We start from the raw sequence: 24,330 nt of genomic DNA, 5'->3' as shown, positions 1-24,330 counted from the left end.
AGCTTCAGTGTGAGAATCTTTATTTGCATTATTCACGTGTGTAAATATTCCACTGGATCAATAATTCTTATTGGTTTGGTTATGATAAAATTGTGATTGCTGGAAGGTTTTTTTTAGAAATTTCCAGGCACAAGGATGTGGTGCTTTAACATTTTAGAACTTGTTGCAGCTTAATGGGCAGCCCTGGTGACTGAACCAGTTATCCCAGAGGGCACTTTCCAGACCATCAGCAGATTTAGCACATTCATCTCACAGTGGGATTTTGTGCATCATTTTGATGTCTTGGTTTGCAGCCTCCTGGCCCTTGCACTGAGTGTTCCTGTGCTTCTGGGAAAGAACCTGATAAAGATCCCAGTCACACAAAGAAGAAAGAAAATGGAGATCGGTTGTGTGTTCCCAAAATTTTTTTTGGGACACGAACGCACAAGCAAATCACCCAGATCAGCAGGGAGCTGAAGAGGACAGCGTATTCCTGTGTGCCCATGACAATCCTTTCCAGCAGGGATTACACCTGCATTCATCCTGTGGTGTCCCACAGTAGTAACAGGAATGAAATGTGTGTAGAATTGCTGGAAGGAAAACATGTGAGTAATTTTATTTGAGAAAATGAGCATTCATTAAACAAAGGCAGATTTAACAGCTGGAATGAGTAACATTTTTTACTTCTTTATATTTTATTGGTTAAATACCACCTGGTGGCATTAAAATTAAATATTAATTGTTAGGAAATGTTGATACACTGTAAAAACTTATGGTGGTAGGAATAAGATATGACTGCCAGGTTGATGGTGTAATAAGACTGAAATTATCTCTGGGTTTATAAATGAAGAAGAAAGAAGTGTCCTTTATTGATGTACATTTTAGAAACATGGATTTACTTGATGTGAGGTGTTATTGTCTGGCATAAAGAGCAGCTGTTAGAAATGTTTCTGAGAAATAGCCAAATGCATGGAACTTTGGAAGATTTTAGCCTGCTTGATTTTCATTATTTCTTGTACCCACTAAGTCTCTGCACTTGTTTGCTTTCAGGGCAAGTCCTGCTCTTTCTACCACGGTGTTCACAAGCTCAGTGAGCACCATGCCCTGCAGCCTGGCCCTGGGCAGTACCAGGCGTGGGACATTGAGGACCTGGTGAGGCTGGGCAGGAAGCTTCGTGCCTGTCCCTATTTTGCAGCCAGGGAGCTCATGGTGGGGGCAGACATTGTGTTCTGTCCCTACAATTATCTCCTGGACCCACAGATCCGGGACAGTGTGAGTATACTGGGGACAAGTGGCAAGAAGTTAAAAAGAAGAATTTAAAAGAAATTACCCACTGAATGTTTTGTTTCTATGGTCAGCTGAGATCCCATTCATGTCCAAAATACTGTCTATAAAATAACTCCTGGGGTTTTCCCCCCTTGGATATTTTCTAGGTTATAGAAATTGATTCAAAACCTGAAAAGCTTCATTTGCACAATGCTGCAGAATATCCATTTTTTAACAGCCTCCTGTTAGTTGCTGTTTCTCATGTCTTTCACTCTGTTTCACCAGACAATAATTTTCTTTTTTAGATGGACATTAACCTAAAAGACCAAGTAGTCATTTTGGATGAAGCCCACAACATTGAGGACTGTGCTCGGGAGTCCGTGAGCTACGGGGTTACCGAGAGCCAGCTGCGAGCTGCCCGCGAGGAGCTCGACTTCATGGTCAGCAACAGCATCAGGCAGAAGCACCATGAGCCCCTCCGAGCTGTCTGCTGCTCCTTGATCAAGTAAGGCAACTTTTTATTGCTTTATATCAATTAATATTTACCAAATTACCTAATATTTTGGTAAATATTAAAAATATTTACCAAATTACCTTATGCTATTTGATATTTGGTACTATCAAATACCATATTTGATGGTATAAGTTGCTCTGTCACATCAGATAAAATGCAACAAAGGTGCACTTACAACTATGCAGTTGTTTATGTTCATTTGAGGAATCCACAGGGTTTGATCTATTAAAAAATTTACTGGTCTCACATGGAAACATTGAAGTTCTCTTCTGAAAAGTCTTGTGCTCTTGAATGATGTGCTGCTCTTTATGGGGCTTTTTTGGACTCCTGGTTTATAAAGTATGAAAATTTTCATAAGATGAATTTTTGTATGTGACACGTTTGCTTATTTGACAAATAATAATAGCATTATTTTGTCAAAGAATTAATTAGTTCATGTTTATAGAATGCTTTCAGAGCCTTGGACAGAAAGAATTTGGAATCTGTTGTTGGAATCAGATTGGAATCAACTGAATTCTTCCTAGTTGAAAGTGAATTTGTCAGTCATGCCCTTTGTTTTCCCTGGGAAACAACTTCCTGGAAGGGGAAGAGCTGAGCCTAAGTTGAAAATCCTGAGAGGGGATGTGCCAAAAGCAGATGGACAGAAGCCCAGGAAGAAACAAGAGGTCCAGGGCAAAGTCTTTTGGGTGAAGTAGAAGTATCAAAGTCAGCAGAAAAAAGTGAATAAGCTACAAGTGGCTTTGCAGTTAAGTGAGTTCTGCTCCAGTGTGTGCAGAATCTTCATTTTGCTGCAGCAGCACAGCACAGGAGGAGTTCACTCTCCCATCCTCACTCTCTGCTCGGAGTTAATGTTTGTGTCACACAGAGACAAGGGACTTTTCTGCTTGGCAGAAGCCAATTCTCCTACCTTGGATATTTCAAATGTTAAACTTTAGTAAAAGATAAGAACAGCATGGCTGAAGATTTGATTGCCTCAAGCTTTTTAACCTTATCAGGAAGACTGAGGTTGATTGTCTTGGCAAATCTGCCAGCAGCATGAAAAGCAGTTGCTGGAAAGCAGAAGACTGGGTGTAAATAGCCAGTAATAGGTAAAATGCACCTGCACAGTGACATGGCTTTGCCAAATGCATGGGGAGCTAGAAAAAAATCTTTTTTCACTTCTAAAAGATCCTGGGCCCTCATTCCAGAAAGCACTTAAGGATGGGCTTGGTGCCACGGGTGCTGCAGTGACCTTTGTGAGGAATGCGCAGCTGGGCCAGTGGAGGTGTCTGGCAGGCTCTGCTGCTGAGATGCACGTTTAGCAGGCTGATCACTGTGTTCAATGGAATATGCTGTGTCAACAGGGGAATTTTCTGGTAGTGAGGGAAGCAGCAAATACTCTTCCTGGAACTGAAGGCGTGTGTACAACATCCATTCATTCTTTTCCTGGAAACACTGCATACAGCAATTTTCACTTCAAAACCAGAGATAACCTTTCTGGGAATCAAGCTAATTTCATTTATGCTTCCTACTTAGCTCTAAAAATAATTTAACAGGCTTTGCAAGTAAATGCTTTAATGTTAGATGGAATTTATTTGAGAATTTAAGGTATTTTTGGTGCTATTTGGGCATTGTGTTAAGTTTGTATTTGCATTTATTATTTCAAAAGTATGTGATGATGTTTGAAGTTCATAACAGAGAAGCATTTTACATTTCCTGAAGTGTTTTACCCATTGTAAATCTGTTTAATTCCTGTCACAGAGGCCTTGTCCTGATTTCAGTTCCGGGTCTTTTTGATGTTACATTTGAGGAACTGGGGCCTTAGTCTTAGTGATCACCATTCCTTTATGAGATCAAGCAAATTTTAGCCAAAGAAGTGATTGTTGTGGCAGTATTGGTGGGTTTTGTTTGCATTTCACCTGGCAGAAGGGAAGTTATATTTTAATTGTTCCATGGATCAGATTATTTATGGTGACAGGGCAGGAAATCTAGAACTGAAGCAGTCCCAGAGCCTTGCTCTTGAGTTGCTAATGATGAACTGGTTTTGCAGGTAAATATTTTGAGCTCTTGCAGCACTGACAGCTGTCCTTTTGATGCCTCCTGCCTTCTGATGGAGCAGACAGCTCCAGCCTTTCCTAGCAGGGAGGAAAGGAGCTGCTTTTCTAACCAGAGACAAGGGCCTGTGCTGCTGCAGGGGTGAAGGAGGACAGGTTCACTCAGAGAAAATTCCAGCAAATGAGATGCTCTCCGTGTTTAGCTCGTGCTTTTAGCAGTCAATCACATTTTGCATTGTATTACAATTATAATTCTGCTTCAAGTTGCAGCAGTTGCCAGTACCTGTGGGTAGGTTTAAATGGGCACTTGTTATTGCCCCACTTTCCCTTCCATGTGTAAATATGAAAAGTGTTCATTTCATGCCTCAGGATTTGTTCTTAATTGGAAAGTCAGCAGTTGACAGGGATGATAAACCAACCTGCAGCAATTGGAGCAGTGATGAGTGGCTTTAGATATGCAGCAGAAGTCTTGCTTGAATGAGCCTGACATATCGTAAGAGGAAATTACATTTTAATTCCTTTTCTTTATTATCTATTATATGAAGTATAAACATGTGGGGAGAAATTCCCTTCTCATTTCAGTGAGCTGCATCCAAAGCAGTTCCATGGGAGTTCAACAGTGAAAAACAGGCAGAAAGGAAAAGCAGAATCTCTCTCCTTACATGTAGTAAAACAATTATCATCATCTTAGGAGTCTGGTGCAATTTTTGAGGTTTGCTTTGTACGTACAAAGTGTCTCTAAATCTCTAAAATCAATGCTGAAGTGATTTGTGCTTTTTCTCTCTTTCAGCTGGCTGCAGGAGAGCTCTGGGCAGCTGGTGGAGAGAGCCTATGAAACTGCCTGTAAGGTGTGGAGTGGCAAAGAAATGCTCAACTTTTTGTACCAAATGGGAATAACTGGCATTACTTTTCCCATTTTACAGGTAATGTTGTGTGCTGTATTAAATGAGCACCACCGTACATAATATTGGTGGTGTTAAACATCTTCAAATGCACAGAAGTTAAATGGAAACAGGTCTTGTCATTCACTGCAGCACTGAAAATTGTCTGAAAATGATTCCTGATGAAAACCAGGAGTAATCCACTCGAGCTACTGGAATTTGTGGAGAATCAATGTTTTGAAGGATACAATTGCTCACATACAATTATTTGAATTGAACCATTAAGCCAGTGATATTTTTGCCTGTTCTATCCAGCTGCATTTTTATTGAGTGTTGAAATGTTTTTACCCTATTTTCAAGTTTCTCCCTCCTTTCTATGTAAGCCAGATATGTTAAAAGCTTTGTTAAAAATTGAAAGTATTGTTCCCTTTCCCTTGGCCCTTCTTTGCCCCTTTCCCTCTGACTTTAGAGGTGTTTTAAATGAACTTTTAAAACAATGAACTGACAGTCTTGTATCTCTATTAACTTTGGTTTTGAGAAGACACTTAGAATGTTGTTAATATGGAATTTGCCTCTTGCAGAAACATCTTGGTGCTGTCCTGGAAAAAGAAGAAAAAGTTTCTATGCATGGGAGAGAGGAAATTATTGAGGTGCCAGTTGTGAGCCCTGCAGCACAGATCATGCTCAAAGGCCTGTTCATGGTCCTTTCCTGTCTCTTCAAAGAGAACAGCAGGTCAGGCCTAACATTTATCAGCTGAATGCTCACAATTTGATTGCTTAATTGTAGTTTTTACTGATATTTCTGCCTCTATGTAGGTTTGCAGATGATTACAGGGTTGCTCTACAACAAACTTACACCTGGATGACTGAAGACCAGCGTGATGATGCAGATACAAGTTCCTTCTTCCCAAGGCCCAAGCACAAAAAGAGTTCAAGGCAGAAAACCCTTGTCCACATGCTGAATTTCTGGTGCTTGAACCCTGCTGTGGTGAGCTGAGTGAGAAGATAAAATAATCTGAGTGATAACAAATACGCATCAGATCTGAAAGGGATTGTGTTGATTTTCTAAATTCCTGCTTTTCTTTCTCCCACCTAGGCTTTTTCTGACTTAAATGAAGTTAGAACAATTGTTCTGACATCAGGCACACTCTCTCCCATGGATTCCTTTTCCTCAGAGCTTGGTGTGAAGTTTTCCATTCAGCTGGAGGCGAATCACGTTATCCGGAATTCCCAGGTAAACTGGGCATGGCTGTTCCATCTAATGCTGCCCATGGTACAAAAACCAAATAAAAGTGATGGCATCTGTCACTTAAAAGAAAGGTCCAGACTGTTGCTTGGTTTAATGCAATGAAAAATGACATTTTTAAATGAATAAAGAAGCAATTTTTAGACACATTTCCCTGGAAAAGTTGCTCGTGCTGTATGAGATGGCTGTTAGCAATATCAATTACGGGACTTCAAGTACCGAAATGAATTTAACAAATATCTCAACATTTTTTCACACCTAAATTTCATTCTTGGTCCTGCAGTGGTTTCTCCAGGCTGGTTTAGGGTTAGCCTTGTCCCTGTGCCCCCAGGTGTGGGTTGGCACGGTGGGTGCGGGCCCCAGCGGGCGGGAGCTGAGCATGACCTTCCAGCACATTTCTCTCACACTTAAAATGTCATTCTTGATCCTGCTGAGGTTTCTCCAGGCTGGTTTAGGATTGACCTTGTCCCTGTGCCCCCAGGTGTGGGTTGGCACGGTGGGCACGGGCCCCAGCGGGCGGGAGCTGTGCGCGACCTTCCAGCACACCGAGACCTTCGAGTTCCAGGATGAGGTGGGAGCCCTGCTGCTGTCAGTCTGTCAGACACTTGGCCAAGGAATTTTGTGCTTTTTGCCATCCTATAAGGTAAGGAAATGTGAATTGCAGTTCTTCCCATCAAACCACACACACTTTGAAAATGCACGATGTGGTTTGCACATCGATATACACAAATGTTTATCAAATAAATGTATTGTAATAACACAGGGGCATTGTATTGTTATTTCTTGGCATTCAGGTTTGTTTTCATGAGCAAACATCTTTGGTTTTTCTCAACAGATGCACTTATTAACACAGACAATCATTTCAATTAGCATTACCATAAAACCAGCCAGATCCATAAATTTTCCTTATGTTGTTTCTCTGAAGGTTTAGAAATTGTTTATTAAGAAAAAAATTAAAAATCACATAATGAAATGTATAACTCAGCAGCAAGGATGTCTTTGCATGTTCTTTCTGTGCTATCAGAATGCAGAATTCATCCAGTTAATTTCTCCTTCCCTTGTTTCTTGTTCCATTTCGCTGCATTGGAGATTGGAGTGTATTTTTCTTTAGTCAGGGGAATTGCTCACTGACATTGGCTGAAAGGAATCAAATTTCTCCATTTCAAACTATGTAATATCTAATTTCACTGACAACAGTTATCTAATTATGGTTAATCTGGATCTCCCAGTAGTTCTGCTTTCTTCTCTATTTGTTGCTCCTGTTGTTTATGGTCAGGAGCAGGAATATAAACCTGTAAGATAATTCTGTAACTCATACTCATTTTTCCTGTACTGCTTGCAAGGGTGTGACTTTTAAAATTTTAAATGATTATTTATGATTTTTTAAATCATCTTAACAGACAAAACACAAAGACCTCTCAAAAAAATCCTACGAAATGATAATAAACCCCAACATGATGGAAATAGAATTTCAGACATTTCTGCTCATCCCTAAGGTTCCTAAACAGAGAATATTTTACAAAATGAAATAAAAACTATTTGCTCTCTTTTTACAAACCCTTAATCTTTTATTATTTAACTGGCAGGCTGCAAAGGGAGGGTTGTTTCTTGCCTGGATGTCTTTAAGTGCAATTCCTGACAGTAACCATTAGGTGACCACATCAGACCAGGTAATGGAAGCCCCTGAAAAAAGCAGATTACTGACCATAAATTTATTTAACCTCACAAAACCCTGAACTTCCATGCAAAGGAAATCATCTTGCAAGAAATCTCCAATTTATTTAAGAATTTAACTGGAGCATCTTTCAGTTTCCAGCGTTATCTTTCCAAGAGTGTCACGTTGGAGAGTTGATCTTCCATATCCAGACCTGACCAATATTTATGAAAGTTTTTATGAGAATGGTAATGTGAATTACAAGTACAGAGAGACTTTGTAATGACATTTAATAAAGGAGGAAAACAATTGCTGGCCAGCTCTGGAACCTTCCCCCCCTGCCCTTGTGCCTCACTGAAAGGTCACCCTGCACACGCTGAGTGTTCTGTTCTTTGGAGGAACACTCCCTGAGCCCAGCAAAGTATTGATAAATAGAAATTGCAGACAATTGAAGGATGATATTTTAAAATCACATTGCCAATATTTTTCTATGGATGCCCTTTTTCTTTCTACTACTTTTATTTGGGATTGGGTTGCCTTTAAGGCTGAGATTAATATGTTGAAAATACAGAATAATGTAAGCACATTAATACAGGGAAAACAAAGTATTCTTTCATCATCATAAAGAATATTTGCATTTCAAAAGTGATTTTCACTGGAAATTGCTGCCTCTCTTTAAAAAGCTGCAGCCTTCAAAGGAATTTTTCAAAGCTGTCAAGATCTGATTAATACACATGGTCATGGACCTCACTATTATGATTTAAGCAGATTTTTTGATGGCTCAATCTGTTTTATGAATTGAAGCTTCAACTTTGGAATAAGTGGCAAATAAAGGTTTTTTTTTTTTTTTCCTGTCTGGGAGACTGAGGACAATGCTTTGAATTTAAAGTACTTTCTATCCAGGTATAATTTGATGGAGCTGGAATTTAGTTTGGTATGTACATTGGATTTCAGTTTGGAATTACTGCCTGCAATGTGAATGGAGAAAAAAACAATAGGAGAGAAATTTCCCTTTATCTTAATCAGGTATTTGAATAAATATATTTTTAATTGAAGAGTGGCTGTTTAAAATATATGGAGTCAATGCAGTGGAGGAAAATCTATGGATGGACAAAGAGCCCATCAGCTGTACATGCCCACATTTGATAGGTGTCTGTTATGAACAGCTGTGATGGTTCATGTGGGCTAATTCACAAACAACATGGAAATTTTTAATGTCATTGTTGGAGTTGTGGCACATTGACTTTTAAAAAAATCAGCTTCATCTTAACATTCATTAAATTCCAAAGCTCCATCATTTTTAAGGCTCCTAAAACTGGTGATACTATGCAGCAAAAATGCATTTATGTGAAAATCAGTAGCAACTCCAGCAAAGAAACACTCTATAAAAGAGAATATCAGAGGTGAAAAGATTGCCCAGAAATCTAAGATGCTTTTAAACAAGATTAAGATAAGGCCCATTAGGGCTCATGTTGCCAACCTGTCTGCATTAAGATATATCTTGCCTGGTGCCTGCATCTTGGATGATTCATTCAATATGTGTCATATCAAAGTCAACCTAGGCAGCAAGGAGAAAAATGCTAATGCTTATAAATTTTAGTGATAATCCATCATGATGAATTAACTGACCTTTCTTAGTGGGTTTTTTTTAAACAAAAGAAGCTTTGGACGATGATGTTAATGTTGCTTTGGTTTGTTGTGCTCTCTGAGGCATCGTTGGTTAATTTGGATCTGCTAATTGAGGAGGCATCACTTGGAAGCAGGATTTTTACAGCTGGAGTTGGAAAGGGTTTGAATGAGTGTTTTCAACAGGAAAACTTAGGAACTGATAACAATTCTCTGCTTGAAAACCTGAGCTCCTTGCAGGGAGGTTGGACTGGATCCCATTTAAAGGTTCCTTGCAACCCAAACTATTCCATGATCATAAAATAGTGGCACGATTAGCATAAATTAGCATATAAATGATTCATGCTGCACTGCACTGGCTGCTTACCTTGAGAATTTTGGGGTAAGGTTATAGTGATGACACACAGCAACTTTTGCCACTTGCAAAAATAAATGCTAAATTTCCCAGTTTAACAAAATGTAAATAAAAATGCTGAGTTTTTATTTGTCTCATAACTTCAGGAGCTGCTGGTTGAGAGCTGAAGCTCTGTCAGTCTCATCCCATTTTCCTGCTCTCTGGGAAGATGTTTGCTGATGTTTTCTGGAATGGGATCAGCCAGGATTGGGTGACAGCAAATCCCTTTGGGCTGGAGCTCCTGTCCCTGTTGCTTGGCTCCTCTCCCTGTGTCAGGTATCCACCAAACCTGCACAGGACTCTCAGGCAGGTGTTGTTTGCCCTTGTGCTGACAAACCTTTCCTGGCACCCTCCCACAGCTCCAGACAGGCAGGAATTAACAATATTAATTAACTCTGAGCAGCGTGGGGCTGCTTTCAACAGACTGAGAATGTTCAGGTTCAGGGCAAGGATTTGGAACCAACAGGAGGGAGCTCAGTTTAACCTCTGGCTGTGTCCACGTGCATTTAAAGCTGGCCTGAGGTAAATGTGGCACCCTCAGGTATGGCAGGCTGAGGGAGGGATATCATTTCATGATTAATTCTCAATGTCTGCCTCTTCTTCATTTCACACAGAGCCTTTTCTTATTGAGATACATGAGATTGGTAGCAATTCTTGTTTTCAAGAAGTGTTTCAGTAATGAATAGAACTCTGAGAAGACAATATTTTCATTTCTAAAACTTTCCTGAAACATGGGTTTGTAAATAAATTATAACAAACTCATTTTTCCTGCCATCAATAAAACAAAGCAATGGTGCTTTCAGACAACTTTTACTTATTTAATAAATTACTTCAATAAATTTCCAAAGGATGGTAGTCTGTTTAGCCCAGCCTATTAAAAGCATTAAGATTTGAACACTGGCTGTTAAAATGAGTAAATGGCAATATCACAAAGTTAAACAAATGCCAAAAAACATTTTCCAGAGTACTGGGATTGTAACAATACCATTAATGAGGGCAAAGAGGTTTTAATGCAATTTGCACATTCTAAAGTTTCAAAAAGAGGTTTTGAGTTAGTGCATTATTAATGTTCTGAACATCTGGAACTATGTAAGAGCCACAGACATTGAGCAAGTGCAGGGTTTCCCCACTAGGTCTGATGCTGGCTGATTTCCTCCCCAGCCAAAAGCTTGTTTTTAGAAGTTTGAGACAGTAAAATGACAATATCCAGATAAGAGAGAAACATTCCACAGCCTTTTTTTCCTTGTATTATGTACAGAGGAATAATTGGAAACCATTAGGTTCGTGCAGTTAAAAGGTGAACTTGAAATTAAATAGGAAAATAGTTCTTTGCACCACAGATGGGGCTCTGAGGAATTATCTAAGTTCCATAAAAATGCTGAACTTTTTCTGTTGGGTGTATTTCTGTGTTTATGCAGGGATAAATGCTTCATCAGGACTAATAATCTCCTTGATGTTCCTGTTGACAGCTGTAGGAGGGCTTTGAAGAAGAGATTTACTCCTGTGTGTAAATATTTGCAGGGTGTAAGGATCTGTTTGTGTCGTTTATGACAGAAATTTCTTCTTTCAAGTTACATCAGCATTAACTTTCTGCATAATTTTAGTGTTAGAGAAAGTAGCTGACACAGTTACAGCCTTAAAATGCTACAGGAAACAAGGATGTTTCAAGGTGTCACCCAATTTTAGCTGTTTTCACTGCAGCTAATGCCCAGCACCCCTGGCATGGAAAGGAAGCTGCCTTTGAGCAGGTTTGGCATTTCAGGAGTAAGTTACAAAATAATTGTAAATTAATAATGATGCTCACTTTCTGCCCAGCATTTGCTTTCTGCTCCCAAGGGAGAGGTTCTCTCTTGCTCCAGAAGCCTCATTTGTTTGAGCCAAAAAGCTGCAGGGGAGCTGTGACAGACACCCCAAAGCTGGAGAGGCTTTAGGGACAGGATCCTGGCACCCTTCTGCCTCAAACTTATGCCTGAAGGGGAGCAGGGTGAGGGAGGAGTCGCTGAACAACCCCTGGGGGCACCTGGGTTTGTCCTGGCACTCTGGGCTGAGCAGTGCCCTGCAAGTGCCAGGAGCTCTTTTGGGGCTCTGACACCACTGTGACCCTTGGGGCTTTTATTTCTCTTTGGAAGGAAAGACTCTTCCAGTGTCCTTTGTCCTTCCTCTGCTGGAAATCTTCGGGAAGTGATTTCTGTCTGGTGGGCCATGATTTGGGGAAAATGAGCTCTAAAAAAAGCTGAATTCTAATGGCTCCCAAATTATTCATTTCAACATTTGCACCTAATAAATGTAGATAGAATTTCATTTTACTTATCCATATTATTTCTTCATTGCTTATTTTTTGCTCTTCCCCTGCAGTGGAAGTTTTCTTTTTGAACTTTATCTCAGCTTCTTTATGTTTTATGGGGGTTTTTGTTCCCATTAATCATATGCAGTATCTACTTTCAGTTTAATTCTCTATTTTCCATCATTTCAATATCAGTCATATAAACTGTCTAGCTATGGAGGCTCTCACAGTCATCGAAAAATACAATTATCTGAGGTGCCTTCTGAGAGCTCCAAGAGCTCTGTAAATCTTCATGTGATTCCTGAAGTCTACAGTTTGCTTTTCCCATTGACTTGGGCATAGAAATGTCTGTAAAAATCCCTGTGTGAGAGGGAAGATTTTAACCATTCCCTCACAACTGCTCTGCTTTAGACACTGTTGAGAAATTGCTTCAAATGAAAACAAAACAGGAGCAGAAGGAATGATAAACTCCATACAAAAATAATTGCAGTGAGAGTTTTTGTATAACCAGGTATTTAATATTTATCTTTAATGTCATCAGTTCAATCCAGCTGTGCCAAATGAAATTTGCAGCTGGAGCTGGCAGTTCACACCCTGGCAGGATCATTTCTTGTGGAACTGCAGCAAACTCAGAGCCAGGATAGTGCTGGGTTCTGCAGAGGAACAACTGAGGTGCTGACTCATTAAAGTTATCATAAACTTCAATGATTTATTAGAAGGTTTTCATTTAGAATTTTTTGAATTGTCTGAGTTTTGTTATTTTTGGTGGTTGTTTTTTCCCCACTGCTTGGTTGCAGACCAAGATAAAATTTAATCTTTTGAGATGGTAACTGACAATCTGGATAATTGCAAAATGTGGTTTCCTTCTTAAATAGTGTGATAGGATCATGGATGTACACACCAGTTATGGGGTGATTTTCCTGATTTCTGGGGAATTAGAGACAATCCAAATGTTAGAGATGCTTTGAGACCTCAGAGGAGCTGATCTGGGAGCCTGTGGCTGCATGAGCCACAGGGTTCTTCCCCCTTCCCTGTGCTGCTCTGTGGATCTCCTGAGCAAAGGAAAAGTTTTGATCCTTTTTATTCATTTTTTTTCCTAGTTAGTTTCCAGGTGGCTTTGTGAACTGTGGTGTCTCCTCAGGAGGTCAGAGAAGTGTCAGAGACAGCTCAAGGGAAGGGATGATGTTGCACATTCCAAGATTATCCTTTTTTGTTTTCAGTCTCTGGGATGAAACATTTTCTTGTTTCTGGGAGTTCTTTTAATATATTTTCCAGTGGTTGACTGTAATTGGAGAATGTATAAAGATCCTCCTTTGGAAATCCTGATTTTTTCACTGTGGCTGATGTTCTGAAGCTGTTGGTGTGAGTTTGCAGCATCCTTAGCTGGCTCTGTGTGACTGTGAATTAACCAAGTAGCTGGAGAGGCACTCAGGTGAATATTCTGGGTGACTGGAACTGTGGGTGAGGTGACATGAAAGGAATGCCCTGTGGTGGCTCCTGGTGCTGTGCAGAGCCTCAGCAGCTGCACTGGGGTTGGAGCTCTGTGCTGTCCCTGCCCTGAGCCCTTTCCCTCTGCTCCTCCTTGTGCTGGAACTTTCTCCTCAGCCCAGGGGCAATCCCCACCTGTGCCTTGGCTCCCACAGGCTCTCTTTGAATTGCAGCTGCAGAGAATGCACAAACACCCTGCTCATGACTTCTTTTAGTCCTTCCCTTGCTGTGCTGACCAGCAAGGGCTGTGCAATAATTCAGGTGCCCTGTGGCATTTGCTTTTCACACAGAGCAGCTCCTTGCTGCTGCTGCTGCTGCTCGTCACACGAAGCCCAATCCGGAGCGACAGTCGTGGCAGATTATTGGATATTATGTCTAAAAAAATTATCTGCCGTGCTGGCAGATGAGTGTTTGGCCTGTGAATTTCACACCCTGAGAGTTGGGCAGTTTAATATTTTATTGCACAGTTAATTTAAATACCCTGAGCAGACAGCATCAGGAAAATAAACAAAAAATCTATTATTGTTTCTCACTTCTGAGCTCTGACTTGTCAAAGTGCTGCAAGCTGAATTGTTGTAGCTCGTTAACACATGCTCCAGTTTCCCTTGTAATTAACACTTGCTGCTTGCATATTTTTCCTCCTATTTATGTAGGAACTGCATTGAAAATGAGTTTTCACAGTCAAGAAGTTTGCACTCTGTGAATGATGGAGTCCTAACAGTAAATAACAGAGTGAACATGTCCTGTTCCTCAGGAGCTTTTAATAAAAGGGAAGGAAAGCAGTTGTGAACAGGGAATAATATCCATAAGTAACATCATTCTTAGGAAGGTGCATCCTGCCCAGGTTATTCTGACATTAATGTTCTGAACCTTTACAACCTGCAGAGTTCCTGGTCCCTTTGCCATGTCTGGGAAAGATTCAGTGCCTGATGTGACTTCTTCATGTGTGAAAAACACCAGATATGAGAGGAAATAGCTGGAAAGGATTTATTTAGGAGCATGTTCTGCATCACCAGTGTAACAGCTCATACAAGAAGCTGAATATTAAATGTATTGAAGGGAGTACTTGGGCTGGTTTAAATTCAGAGAAATTTGACATCATTGGGAGGTCTGGGAGCCGACAACTTGGGTCTTAGAAAATGAGAAAAATCATCCCTCAGTTTTACCTTCTGATAGGGTAAGCAAGCTCCTGTTGAGAACATTTAATTAGTGAGTGCTCTATTCTAAAGAGTATTCATTGCACTTTGATTCATTTTACAGCTCAGTAATGGGCTAATATTTATCAAAAATATTTCAAAACAAATCACTTGCAACGTGCTACAGTAAAAACTTCATTTTCAGCTTTTAATTCCAATTTTTCATCATTAGGTGAGAAATTCTTTTCCTAAGAATCAGAAAAGTCTGTCATTTCTTTCTTTGTAATTTTTTTTTAGGGGGACAGAGGGAAGGAAGAGGGAGAAGGGATCGAGATGGGAACTTGGAAGAAATACTTAGGTTATTTATGTATTTATGGATTTATTTATTTAAAATTGTCTAATATATGTGCTGGAGGCATAAGAAGTGTTTCCTGTTGTGCTTGGGGAAGGGAGCAGAGGCAGCTCAGAGCTGGCACCCTGGGCAGGCCCCAGTGCCAGGGGCTGGGCAGGATCCCAGTGCTCAGGGGCTGCCTTGGATTATTTTTTTCCCTTTATTCTGAAAAAACAAAGAGGTCAGAGATGACTGAGCTTGGCTTCTGGCTGGGGAAGAGCAGCAGTGGAGATGCTGACTTCATCCATGACTAGTTCATCATTTTCCTTTTTATTCTAGGATTTAAACCATCCTTTTAAAAATCATTTTTTTTCTGGAGAGCTCTCTTTGCATGAAGGGTTTTCCCTCTCTGGGATGGGAAGGTGTAATGATAGCCTAGGGTGGATGTACAAGCAGTTCCTGGAACACAGAACTCGATGTCTTGGTTAATTTTAAAACCACAAAAGAAACCCTGGTTTGAAGCAGGTTGTTCCTAACCAGCTGCCACAGAGCTCAAAGCCTGAACAAAAACTCTCCAGCTTCTTTGGGGGGCAAACATGTTGGGTTTTTGGGGAGAAAATGTCTATAAAAAAGCTTCTTTAGCTGCAGAAGCAACATATTAACAATGTTTTTCTGAAGTCTTTGGCGTGCAAAACATTTCATTTTTCATTACTGTTGTCGCCGTTCGCGTTTTCCATTATTTAAGGGGGTTATTGAAAAATTGATGGTATGTTGGGACCAGAGAGACATCCTGTGGCTGCAGTGTTGATTTATGGCACATGGAACACACTTCAGTGCTTCAGGTTCCTGCTGCTGAGCACCACTTTGTCATTGTCCCCAAAGAGAAATCCTGCCAGTGAAATCCCCGTGCTGCCCCCAAGCTGAGTGATGCATACTTTGCCTTGGAAAATGATGATGAATTATTCACCTTTTATTGTGCTGGAGTGTGCACATGGTGATCAGAACCTTGTTCATAATACAGAGTTTTTCACCCTGCTCAGGGTTTAGTTGAGTTGCACAGTAGCTTTATCTCTTGAATTTTTTCCTTCTATTTTTTATTTCCCCTGCAGTGTCTGTGTGGATGAGCACAGATTTTACCCCACATTTCCCACCATACGTGGGGATCTCAACACCTTTCTTGGCCCTAAATATTTGGGTTTATTTCATGTTTATTTAATATTCTCCTGGAGAGAATAAGTATGATACTTCTCCATTTGAAAAGACACCATTTCCAGGGAAATTCTTGAAAATCCCACCTCCATGGTTTAAAGTTTTATTCTTCAAACTCATTTTCTGCTGTGAAGAAAGAGAGAGATGAAGAGACAAATCTCCTGAAATAGCACAGTGCTGGAGATTTCCAGTCCAGGGCAGTTTTTTTCCCAGAAGTGCTGAGGACAGACTCCCTGACCACCTGTTAGGACAACTCAGAGTCTCTGTGATCTTCCTTCAGAATTCTGGGAGAAATGGAAAATATCAGAATAAATGTCTGACATGGCTCCAGCTCCCTTCACAGCCTCTTGGATTAAAAATTTAATTTTTTTTTAGTAATTTCGATTTTGCTCTTATGGAGCATTTCATTCCAGAGGCTCTGAGACTCTTTGGGAGGGGAAATTAGGCAGGAATTCACCTGGAATTTGTACTCAGGGAACCAGGCAGGTTCAGAACCTTGCTGGGTGATGGCCCTGATGCAATAAATGGGAAATGTGCAGGAGAAAGCAGCTGGAGCCTCTGCTTGATAGGAGTAACATCCTTGTGTGGCCTGTTTCCATTAAAATGCTGCATTAAATCAATTTATTTTTTGGTCCATAAAGACAAGATTACCCTGTGCATGTGTATTTATATGGATGTTTAATATTTATCTCCAGTTTCCTATTAACAGTGGGAATTTAAAGCTCTATTTTAAAATTAAATTTTACTTCAAAACCGAAATATTTTGGCACAGATATTTTCCCATTCTCTTCAAATGAAATCTGTTAGAATTAGAAGCTGAGAAAATGAAATTTGAAGTTTAAAATACCTTTTTTTTAGTGAAAACAAGTTTATATTTTGCATTGGCTCAGTCATTCAAATGACTTTTCCTGTGTTAAAACCCTCCCATAAACATGGGGAGGGGCTGTGAATCAGTTTCTTGCTTAACCTCTCATGAAAATCTAATTGAGTGCAAACAACTGCTTTAAATAATTCAGTGGCCTCAGTTATTCTTGGCTGCTGGAGCCCCAGCCCAGAGCAGTGCAAATGTCTGGGTGTTGAGCAAAACTGAGGCTTTTCTCTATTTTTTTGGTGAAAAATATGATTAAAATGACCTTTTAAAAAAGTGTGTGGGGTGATTAAGAAGAAGAATAGGTGAAATGTGAATTATTTCTGCCAGCTGGGTCAATGACTTGTGGCCCAGAGATGGATGAATATTCCTCTAGTCCTTCCCAAAATGTGGAATAATTTTGGTGGTTTTGATAAATGTGGTTGGGTTTCTTTGCTTGCTTTTCATCCCTTTTGCTCTTGTGGAGGGACATTGTGCTTTTTATGGTGCTGTTTTTAATAGTTCCAGGGTGCTGCTCCAAAGTGATTACAGAGATTGGGATAATGGACATTCGAGTTTATTGGATAGTTAGCCCAAATATTTTCCCTCCTGTTTTTGGAAGGAAACTCAATTTTCCTTTCACACCAGTCCTTCCAGGCAGTTTGTTCTTGTCCCTTCAATCTTTTATTCCCATCTCATTCCTGTTTCCTTTCCTCTTTCTGTTGTTTCCTTTCTGTTCACTTTTAACCTCAAGGGCCCTTTTTGTTGTTGGTTTTGTTTTGGGGTTGGTTTGTTTGTTCTTTAACTAAAGGTGAAAATGGAATAAATTAGTGATCCTGTGACCCCACATTGGTAAACTCTTTGTAAATTCTTCTTTTTTGCCCCAAAGTGAGGAGTTCCAGTATTCCTGGAGCTTAGCTGCCTGTAGGATTCTGGATCATTTGGTACCAAGTTTTGGCAAAGTTTTTAGTTCAAGAACTCTCAAATAACTTCTGCAAATTCTCTCACTTTTCCAAACCATCTTCATCATTGAAGAAATTAATTTAATATGAACCTGTAACACCAAAAAAAGTGGGTGAAGTCTGGCCAGATCCATTCTCCAGGGTTCCTTTGGAATAACAGCAATTTAAGGCCACTTTGTTCAATCAATGCCCTGATTTAATGTCTGAATATGCTTTAGGATTATCACTAATATAGGGACAGTCCCATCCTTTCATAATGGAAGTAGAACATTGCTCCAGGGACCAGAGGGATTGGAACAATCCTGTAGAACTTCTCTTTGACCCTTCAAACACATTTCCAGCCCACTGGAGACACACTTGGATTTGAAGCAGTGCTTATCCACAAAGAAAATCCTGGGAGCAAGCACAGGGAAAAGGCTTTTAGATCAATGCTGCTCCCTCAGGGGGCCCAGACTTTTTGCACTGACAGTGGTGCCAATACTGTGATTTTTATTAAGAAAAACCTAATGGCTCTTCCCTTTCTCCCCTCCAAGTACCTGAAGATTTGAATAACAATGAAAAGTGCAACTTCATATCATTACATAGAGCCAAGCTCAAAAAAAGCAAAGTTTGAAGGAGTGGGGTTATTTTAGGGTATAGTGGCAGCTTTTTGAAGGAGTTGGGGTTATTTTGGGGTACAATGGCAGCTTTTTGAAGGAATGGGGTTTTTTTAGGGTACAATGGCAGATTTTTAAGAAGGGTTACAAGATGTTTGTGTAGGTTCTGTTCACCTTGAAATAACTTTTCTCCAGTTATTGTATAAATGTTGGGAAATGAGACAGCTTGTAGTTTTAGAGGTGCACAAGGACACAATGCAATTGCAATGATAATTATTTTAAAATAGTTGGAGTTGTTAAACTACCCAGTAAAGTCAGAGCTGTTTTATTCTGCTGTCAGGTGCTTCTTTGGTCATTATCCTTTTAGTCCTGTACTGCTCTGGAGCATCCTTGGATATTTTGGGGTGTTTTGTTGCTTCCCCAAGCACTTTTGATTATTTCTGTGATAGCTTTTTTCTCTGCTGACAAGGTGTGATCTATTCATTACATGAATCAATGCTAAAATATTTAAGGACTATTTTATGTAAAGAAATGAGTAGGAAAAGAGTTAAATAAGCCAGAATGTTTCTGTTAGACCTCCTCTTTTCTCAGCTATTTTCTACTGCACCACTCCCTGTCAGGAGGTGATGGATCCTGCAGGAAAAGCACAGCCCCAGCAACCTGAAGTTAACTCCAAGTTTGATCCAGTGGTGGAAATTACAATCAACTTGCCTTAGGGTGAAATACATTAAACAAATCTCTGGGTTTGCTTCATGACCTGGGAGCCTCCTAATGTGATTTTTGGCACTGTATAAAACAAAGCAGCAAATGGAACAGGGCAAAGCTGCTCCTTTGTGGGCACACACGGGAGGGGTTGGCCTTGGAGGGAAGGAGAAAACAGCTCCCCCCATCCCCAGATTTCCAGAATATTCCAGAAACTGCTCAAAAGAGAATGCTGGCAGAGATGGGTGGTAGAGCTACGCCCTGAGCCCCAAGTTGTTATGGATCATAGCTGACAGGTGTCTTTAAATTGCAGAGAGGAATAAAAGGGAAAAGCTATCCCAGTAAATATCCCTCAGTGCATGGGGAGATGACAGATTCTTTCTAACAAGATTTTCTGCTCTCTTGGAGGAAGACCATTTGTTAATAAACCATTTGAGAATCCATTTTTAAGGGATTTAATAAAATATACACAGGCTGCCTTCCAGTGCAGGAACTATTATTCCCCTGGGTGGGAGGAGTGACTGGCTGGGGGCATTAATGGTTCCTTCCTGTGATTCCTGGCATTGGATCTTGCTCCCATTTGCACTTTTCCAACCCAAAGTGAAATAATTTTTTATGAGAAACCCGCACTTGGTTCCTGGCTCTTCTGAGGCATGTGTGTGTTCTATATTTTATTTATTTGTATTCAGTCAGCTCCATAATTCTTGTTGTTTTAGTGTCTGTCCATGCCATGGGTCCTGTGTTTTTGTGGATACAAGGAAAGTTTCCATATCTAGCAAACTCCATTAATGGAAGAGGTAATAGCTGTTGTGTGAATTAAATGAATTGTTCCATTCTTGCCAAAGATTTCGTAAATAATTCCCAACTTTCCATCAAAATCACAGATTGTTGTTGTGATGGTTGCTGTCAATGGAACAAGAAAGCTGAAGCTTGGTCCAAGAGAGACTTGCCTGGAGGGGCTGGGAAACCCCAAAAGAGAAAAGATGTTTTCTTAAGAATTTGGATAAAGTTTTCCTCCTGCCATCTTTGCAGTTCTGAATATAAATTTTACTTCTTTCAAATACAAGGGAAATACAGTGGAATTGAGGGATTAAGGAATTTTTGTGAGGATTCTTGTCCTTCTGGCAAGAACCTTTCCCAGGGGTGTGTTGGTGAGAAATCCCATGGGTGGGATGAGAGGAGAGGAGGAAATCAGGGGTGAGTGACCCTTGGAAGTCAAAGGCTGGATGGTTTTATGAATGTAAAAGTGAAATTGAGCTCTACCCCAAGTGTTCCCTCCCTGGGCTGCCCTTGGCATGGCTGGCAGTGCCAGCAGGGATTGCTGAGTGGGGCCCAGCAGCCCCAGCTGCACAGGAGCAGCAATGAAATCTGGGAAGTTAATGGTGTTACCCTCCCTGGCAGATCCCAAATGGATGTACTGAGAGCTGTAATGTGTTTGATTCTCTGCTTTCCCAGAATTATCTCCACATCACATCCAAGAACTGTGGCTGCAGTGGCAGGCTGGGATGGCAAGATGGACACTCATTGCTCAGTCACAGGATTACAGCCTTTATAGAAAAAGAGATTACAGACAGGTTCTGCCAGGAAATCACAGCTGGGAGGGAAGGGGACAGACAGCAGGACAGACACATTTAGCAGAGATGATTTATTCTGCAGCTACAGCTGCTCAACTGTTCCTACTACTCATCACTTACTCTCTCTGTGCTTGCTTGCTAATGGTGTCACATCAGTAGTAAAGCAAGAGTAATTCCCTGAGCAGAGGCTGGGATGAACCAGGGAAAATGTGAAATAACAGCATTTGTCCCCTCTTGTGAGGAACCCTTCCAAATTCTTCATGTCAGAGAATGAGTTCAGGTCTTTAATGCTGAGGACATGAAAAATGCAAAGGGCCTTGTAACCAGTTTCCTATAAATTCTCCAACGTGACAACAATTAGTTGTCATTAGTTCTGCTTCAGTGTAGCGCTTAAACTGTGGATTTGGACAGGGGACAGATTATTTTTGTAACAATCACCCATTCAGGATCCTGGGATCTTGGCTGGAGTGCACTGGAAACAAGTGGGCTGCAGTGAAGGGATGCTGTGGCTTTTGGAGGAATGGAGCAGGGCAAGTGCAGCTTCCAGATGGAGCAGTTTGTGCAGCCTGGAGCAAAATATGGAAAAGTCTTCAGGAAGGCACTGGAGGGAAGTGCAGACACAGAGCACAGCCCTTCCTGCAGAATCTGTGAGTTTAAATCTCATCTATGAACTGCACAGAGTCAGTCACACACTAAAGATCACTGAGCAGCAGAAGGGTGAAATAAAGGATTGAATTCTGCCCACTGACCCAGAACTCTTTGGTTCACCCTGGATGTGTTCCTTGCCTTGCCCTTCTCTCAAGGGCAGCTCTGTGCAGCTCAAGGAGGGACTTTTTTGCTCCCTGACTTGATAAAATTCAATGTAGAAGTTGATGCATTTGCTAAATCACCCCCACCCAGCTGACTTCAGGTTCTGTGATTTCTGTAATGCAATATTTTCACTATTTGCATTAGGACAAGTTTATTTGAACATGTTCTGACTTGGAGTGAAATGTGCACAGTTCAGAATGTAGGGAGGTATAACAAAGCTGAGGGGCTCTTCAAGAAGCAGAGGAGGTTGATAAATCCTACATCAATATTCCCTCCCCCAACTTCTTTATGTAAATTTTCAAGTATTGAAATGTTCTGGAAATTTAAGATATAAAGGCTTGTTTCAAATTAATTTGGAATTTATTTCTGATCTTAGTAATCAGAAAACAGACAACTTCCAATTTTTTGGATGACATTCCTCTACTTTGAGGAATACCACAAGATGCTCTTTATTGACCTGTCATAGATTTAGAGAGTTTTGCTTTGACAGCTCAAGAATCTGCATTATTTCTAATTAACAAAATAAGTGCTCCCCACTGTTTGCCAATTGCTGCCAGCTGAGGTTCTGTGCATGGCAGGAAAACTTGCATTTACAAATACCAAAACTGAATAATATAACTTCACTGAAAGCAATGTCTTTGTGTGCTTTATCTGAGCAGTTCATAGATTTTTCTGTTGGTTTTCAGATGCTGGACAAGTTAAAGGACCGTTGGATGCACACAGGCTTGTGGAGGAGCCTGGAGAATGTTAAAACAGTCATTGCAGAGCCCCAGGGAGGGGCCAAGAGTGACTTTGATGAGCTGCTGAAAATCTACTATGATGCCATCAAATGTAAAGGAGAAAAAGGTACATTTTTCACCATTCAAAATAGTTAATGCAGACTCTTCGAGTAAAATTCAAAGTTTAACATTTAACATTTTTATAGGTACCCATTGTTCTTGCATAATTAATTACCCCTGTATTATAAAATCTAAAATGATTTTGCTATTTGATGGTCAAAATCAGAATATTATTGATCAAAGTGGAGTTAATCTCATCCCTCTAACAAGTCCCTGTTTTTACAGCCACTCACCCTTTCCAACAGTGTATTATATTAAATTAAGTTTAGGTCTTTAAAAGGTTTTGGTGCAAGTTTCTGTGATCCCCAGCTGCTCCCTGGCATGCTGAGTGTTGCTGTGCTCTTGCAGATGGGGCTCTGCTGATTGCTGTGTGCAGAGGGAAGGTCAGTGAGGGGCTGGATTTCTGTGATGAGAACGCCAGGGCAGTGGTGACCATCGGGATCCCCTTCCCAAACATCAAGGACCTGCAGGTAGGACATCACTTCAGAGCTGGGCTGGATCTTATGTCGTCTTCCAAACACTAAACATGCACAAAACAGATTTTTATGTCATCTTCAAAACACTAAACGTGCACAAAACAGATTTTTATGTCATCTTCAAAACACTAAATATGCACAAAACAGATTTTTATGTCATCTTCAAAACACTAAATAGGCACAAAATAGCTTTTCTGTGTGTTTACCTTTGAACTTCTCTCCATCCCATTTGAATTCTTTGAGTGACCTTGCACAGGTAAGAGGTGGAGCACTGCTTTAAATAATGCAGGTTATTGCAGAAAAGAAAAACTTTTAATACTGCTTTTTGTAATACAAACTTTTTAATAGTGATTTAAATAAGGCAGGCTACTGCAGAAAACAGGTGGAAAGATAAGGATGATTTAATTATGTTAATATTTTACAGTATAACTGTGTATGTCCCACTGCTTGCACTATCTCACCTTTCTAATCTCCTTGCCTTCTTCAGTGCAATTATTTGTCCCACTTCAGCACACAGTGGAACTGGAAACTTTTTCCAAGCTTGTGCTGCTTTATTAGCTTGCAATTTTGAACATGGATTTATGACACAACATAAACTCTTCCTGGATACTGAGGACAGCACTATTTGGAATATTCAAGCTTCATGTAACTTTAGGCAAAAACTTGTAAGCCCCTTGTAAAAATAGCATTTGGAAGTGGCTGCAGTTAAATAAATCTGAAACTATTTGTGTTTTTCAGGAGGTGGTGAAAGCAGCATCCTGTTGCACTGCTGTGTAATTGCCCACCTCAACACTTCCTTCCTTTTGACTTGAGCAGGGCTTGTCTGACAGAGAGATGATGTTTCATTAGAGCAGGCACTGCAGAGCTGAAAGGAAAAGAAAGCCAATAAACATAGAAAAGTATTTTTCTAGGCTTTCTGCTTACTGCAAAAAAGGTTTATTATTGGGCAGTTTGTAACAGCACTTCTTTCTAGGGGTCTGTGCCACTGAGGTGCTGCCAGTCACTGTCACTGCCCTGTCCTGTGTGTTCCTTTTTGGGTCTGCTCTGTGAGGCTAAGAAACAAAGTGAAGGATCACAGAATAAATAAATACCAGGAGCAGCTGGATTCTGGTTCTCACTAATGCCAAATCAAACAAGAAAATCATAGGTTTGCACTTGAAAGGCCAAACAGACTCAGCTTTGGTTTGAGAGATGTGTTCTGAGCTTAAGTGAACAAGCAAAGGCTTCTTTGTTGTCTGCAGCATGTGCCTAATTCCAGCCTTGCTGGGAAAAACCACATCCTACAAGGGCCAGGGAGGCTGGGTGAGTGCAGTTCCTCCAATGTTTGCAGAATTCCTTGGAGCACTCACTCAGCCACAACATTCTTTGTCCTTCTGAAATATAATGCACTCCACTGTAGTGTAAAAATTCACATTTAAAGAGTGCTCAGTCTCTTTCTGCAGTTAGAAATGCTGGTTTTTAGGGGCATGTGCTGACAAGGTAT

The 24,330-nt window shown here is 40.5% G+C and overlaps 1 protein-coding gene across 2 annotated transcripts in view; it reads left to right on the top strand.

Annotated features, from left to right (window-relative positions):
- BRIP1 (BRCA1 interacting protein C-terminal helicase 1) overlaps positions 1-24,330 on the top strand; it is a 46,293-nt gene that overhangs the window by 7,988 nt on the left and 13,975 nt on the right. For both annotated transcript variants that reach the window (XM_031059849.1, XM_031059850.1), the window contains exons 7-16: positions 294-584; positions 1,030-1,251; positions 1,551-1,750; positions 4,583-4,715; positions 5,255-5,406; positions 5,490-5,661; positions 5,770-5,907; positions 6,401-6,562; positions 22,219-22,378; positions 22,720-22,841. In XM_031059849.1, coding sequence (XP_030915709.1) covers positions 294-584; positions 1,030-1,251; positions 1,551-1,750; positions 4,583-4,715; positions 5,255-5,406; positions 5,490-5,661; positions 5,770-5,907; positions 6,401-6,562; positions 22,219-22,378; positions 22,720-22,841 — 1,752 coding nt within the window. The remainder of the gene's footprint in view (positions 1-293; positions 585-1,029; positions 1,252-1,550; positions 1,751-4,582; positions 4,716-5,254; positions 5,407-5,489; positions 5,662-5,769; positions 5,908-6,400; positions 6,563-22,218; positions 22,379-22,719; positions 22,842-24,330) is intronic.

The sequence above is a fragment of the Geospiza fortis genome, unplaced genomic scaffold (genome assembly GCF_000277835.1).
Source record: "Geospiza fortis unplaced genomic scaffold, GeoFor_1.0 scaffold538, whole genome shotgun sequence".
NCBI lineage: Eukaryota > Metazoa > Chordata > Aves > Passeriformes > Thraupidae > Geospiza > Geospiza fortis.
Note: the sequence above shows the minus strand (reverse complement) of the source record. Positions and strands in the feature narration are given on the sequence as shown.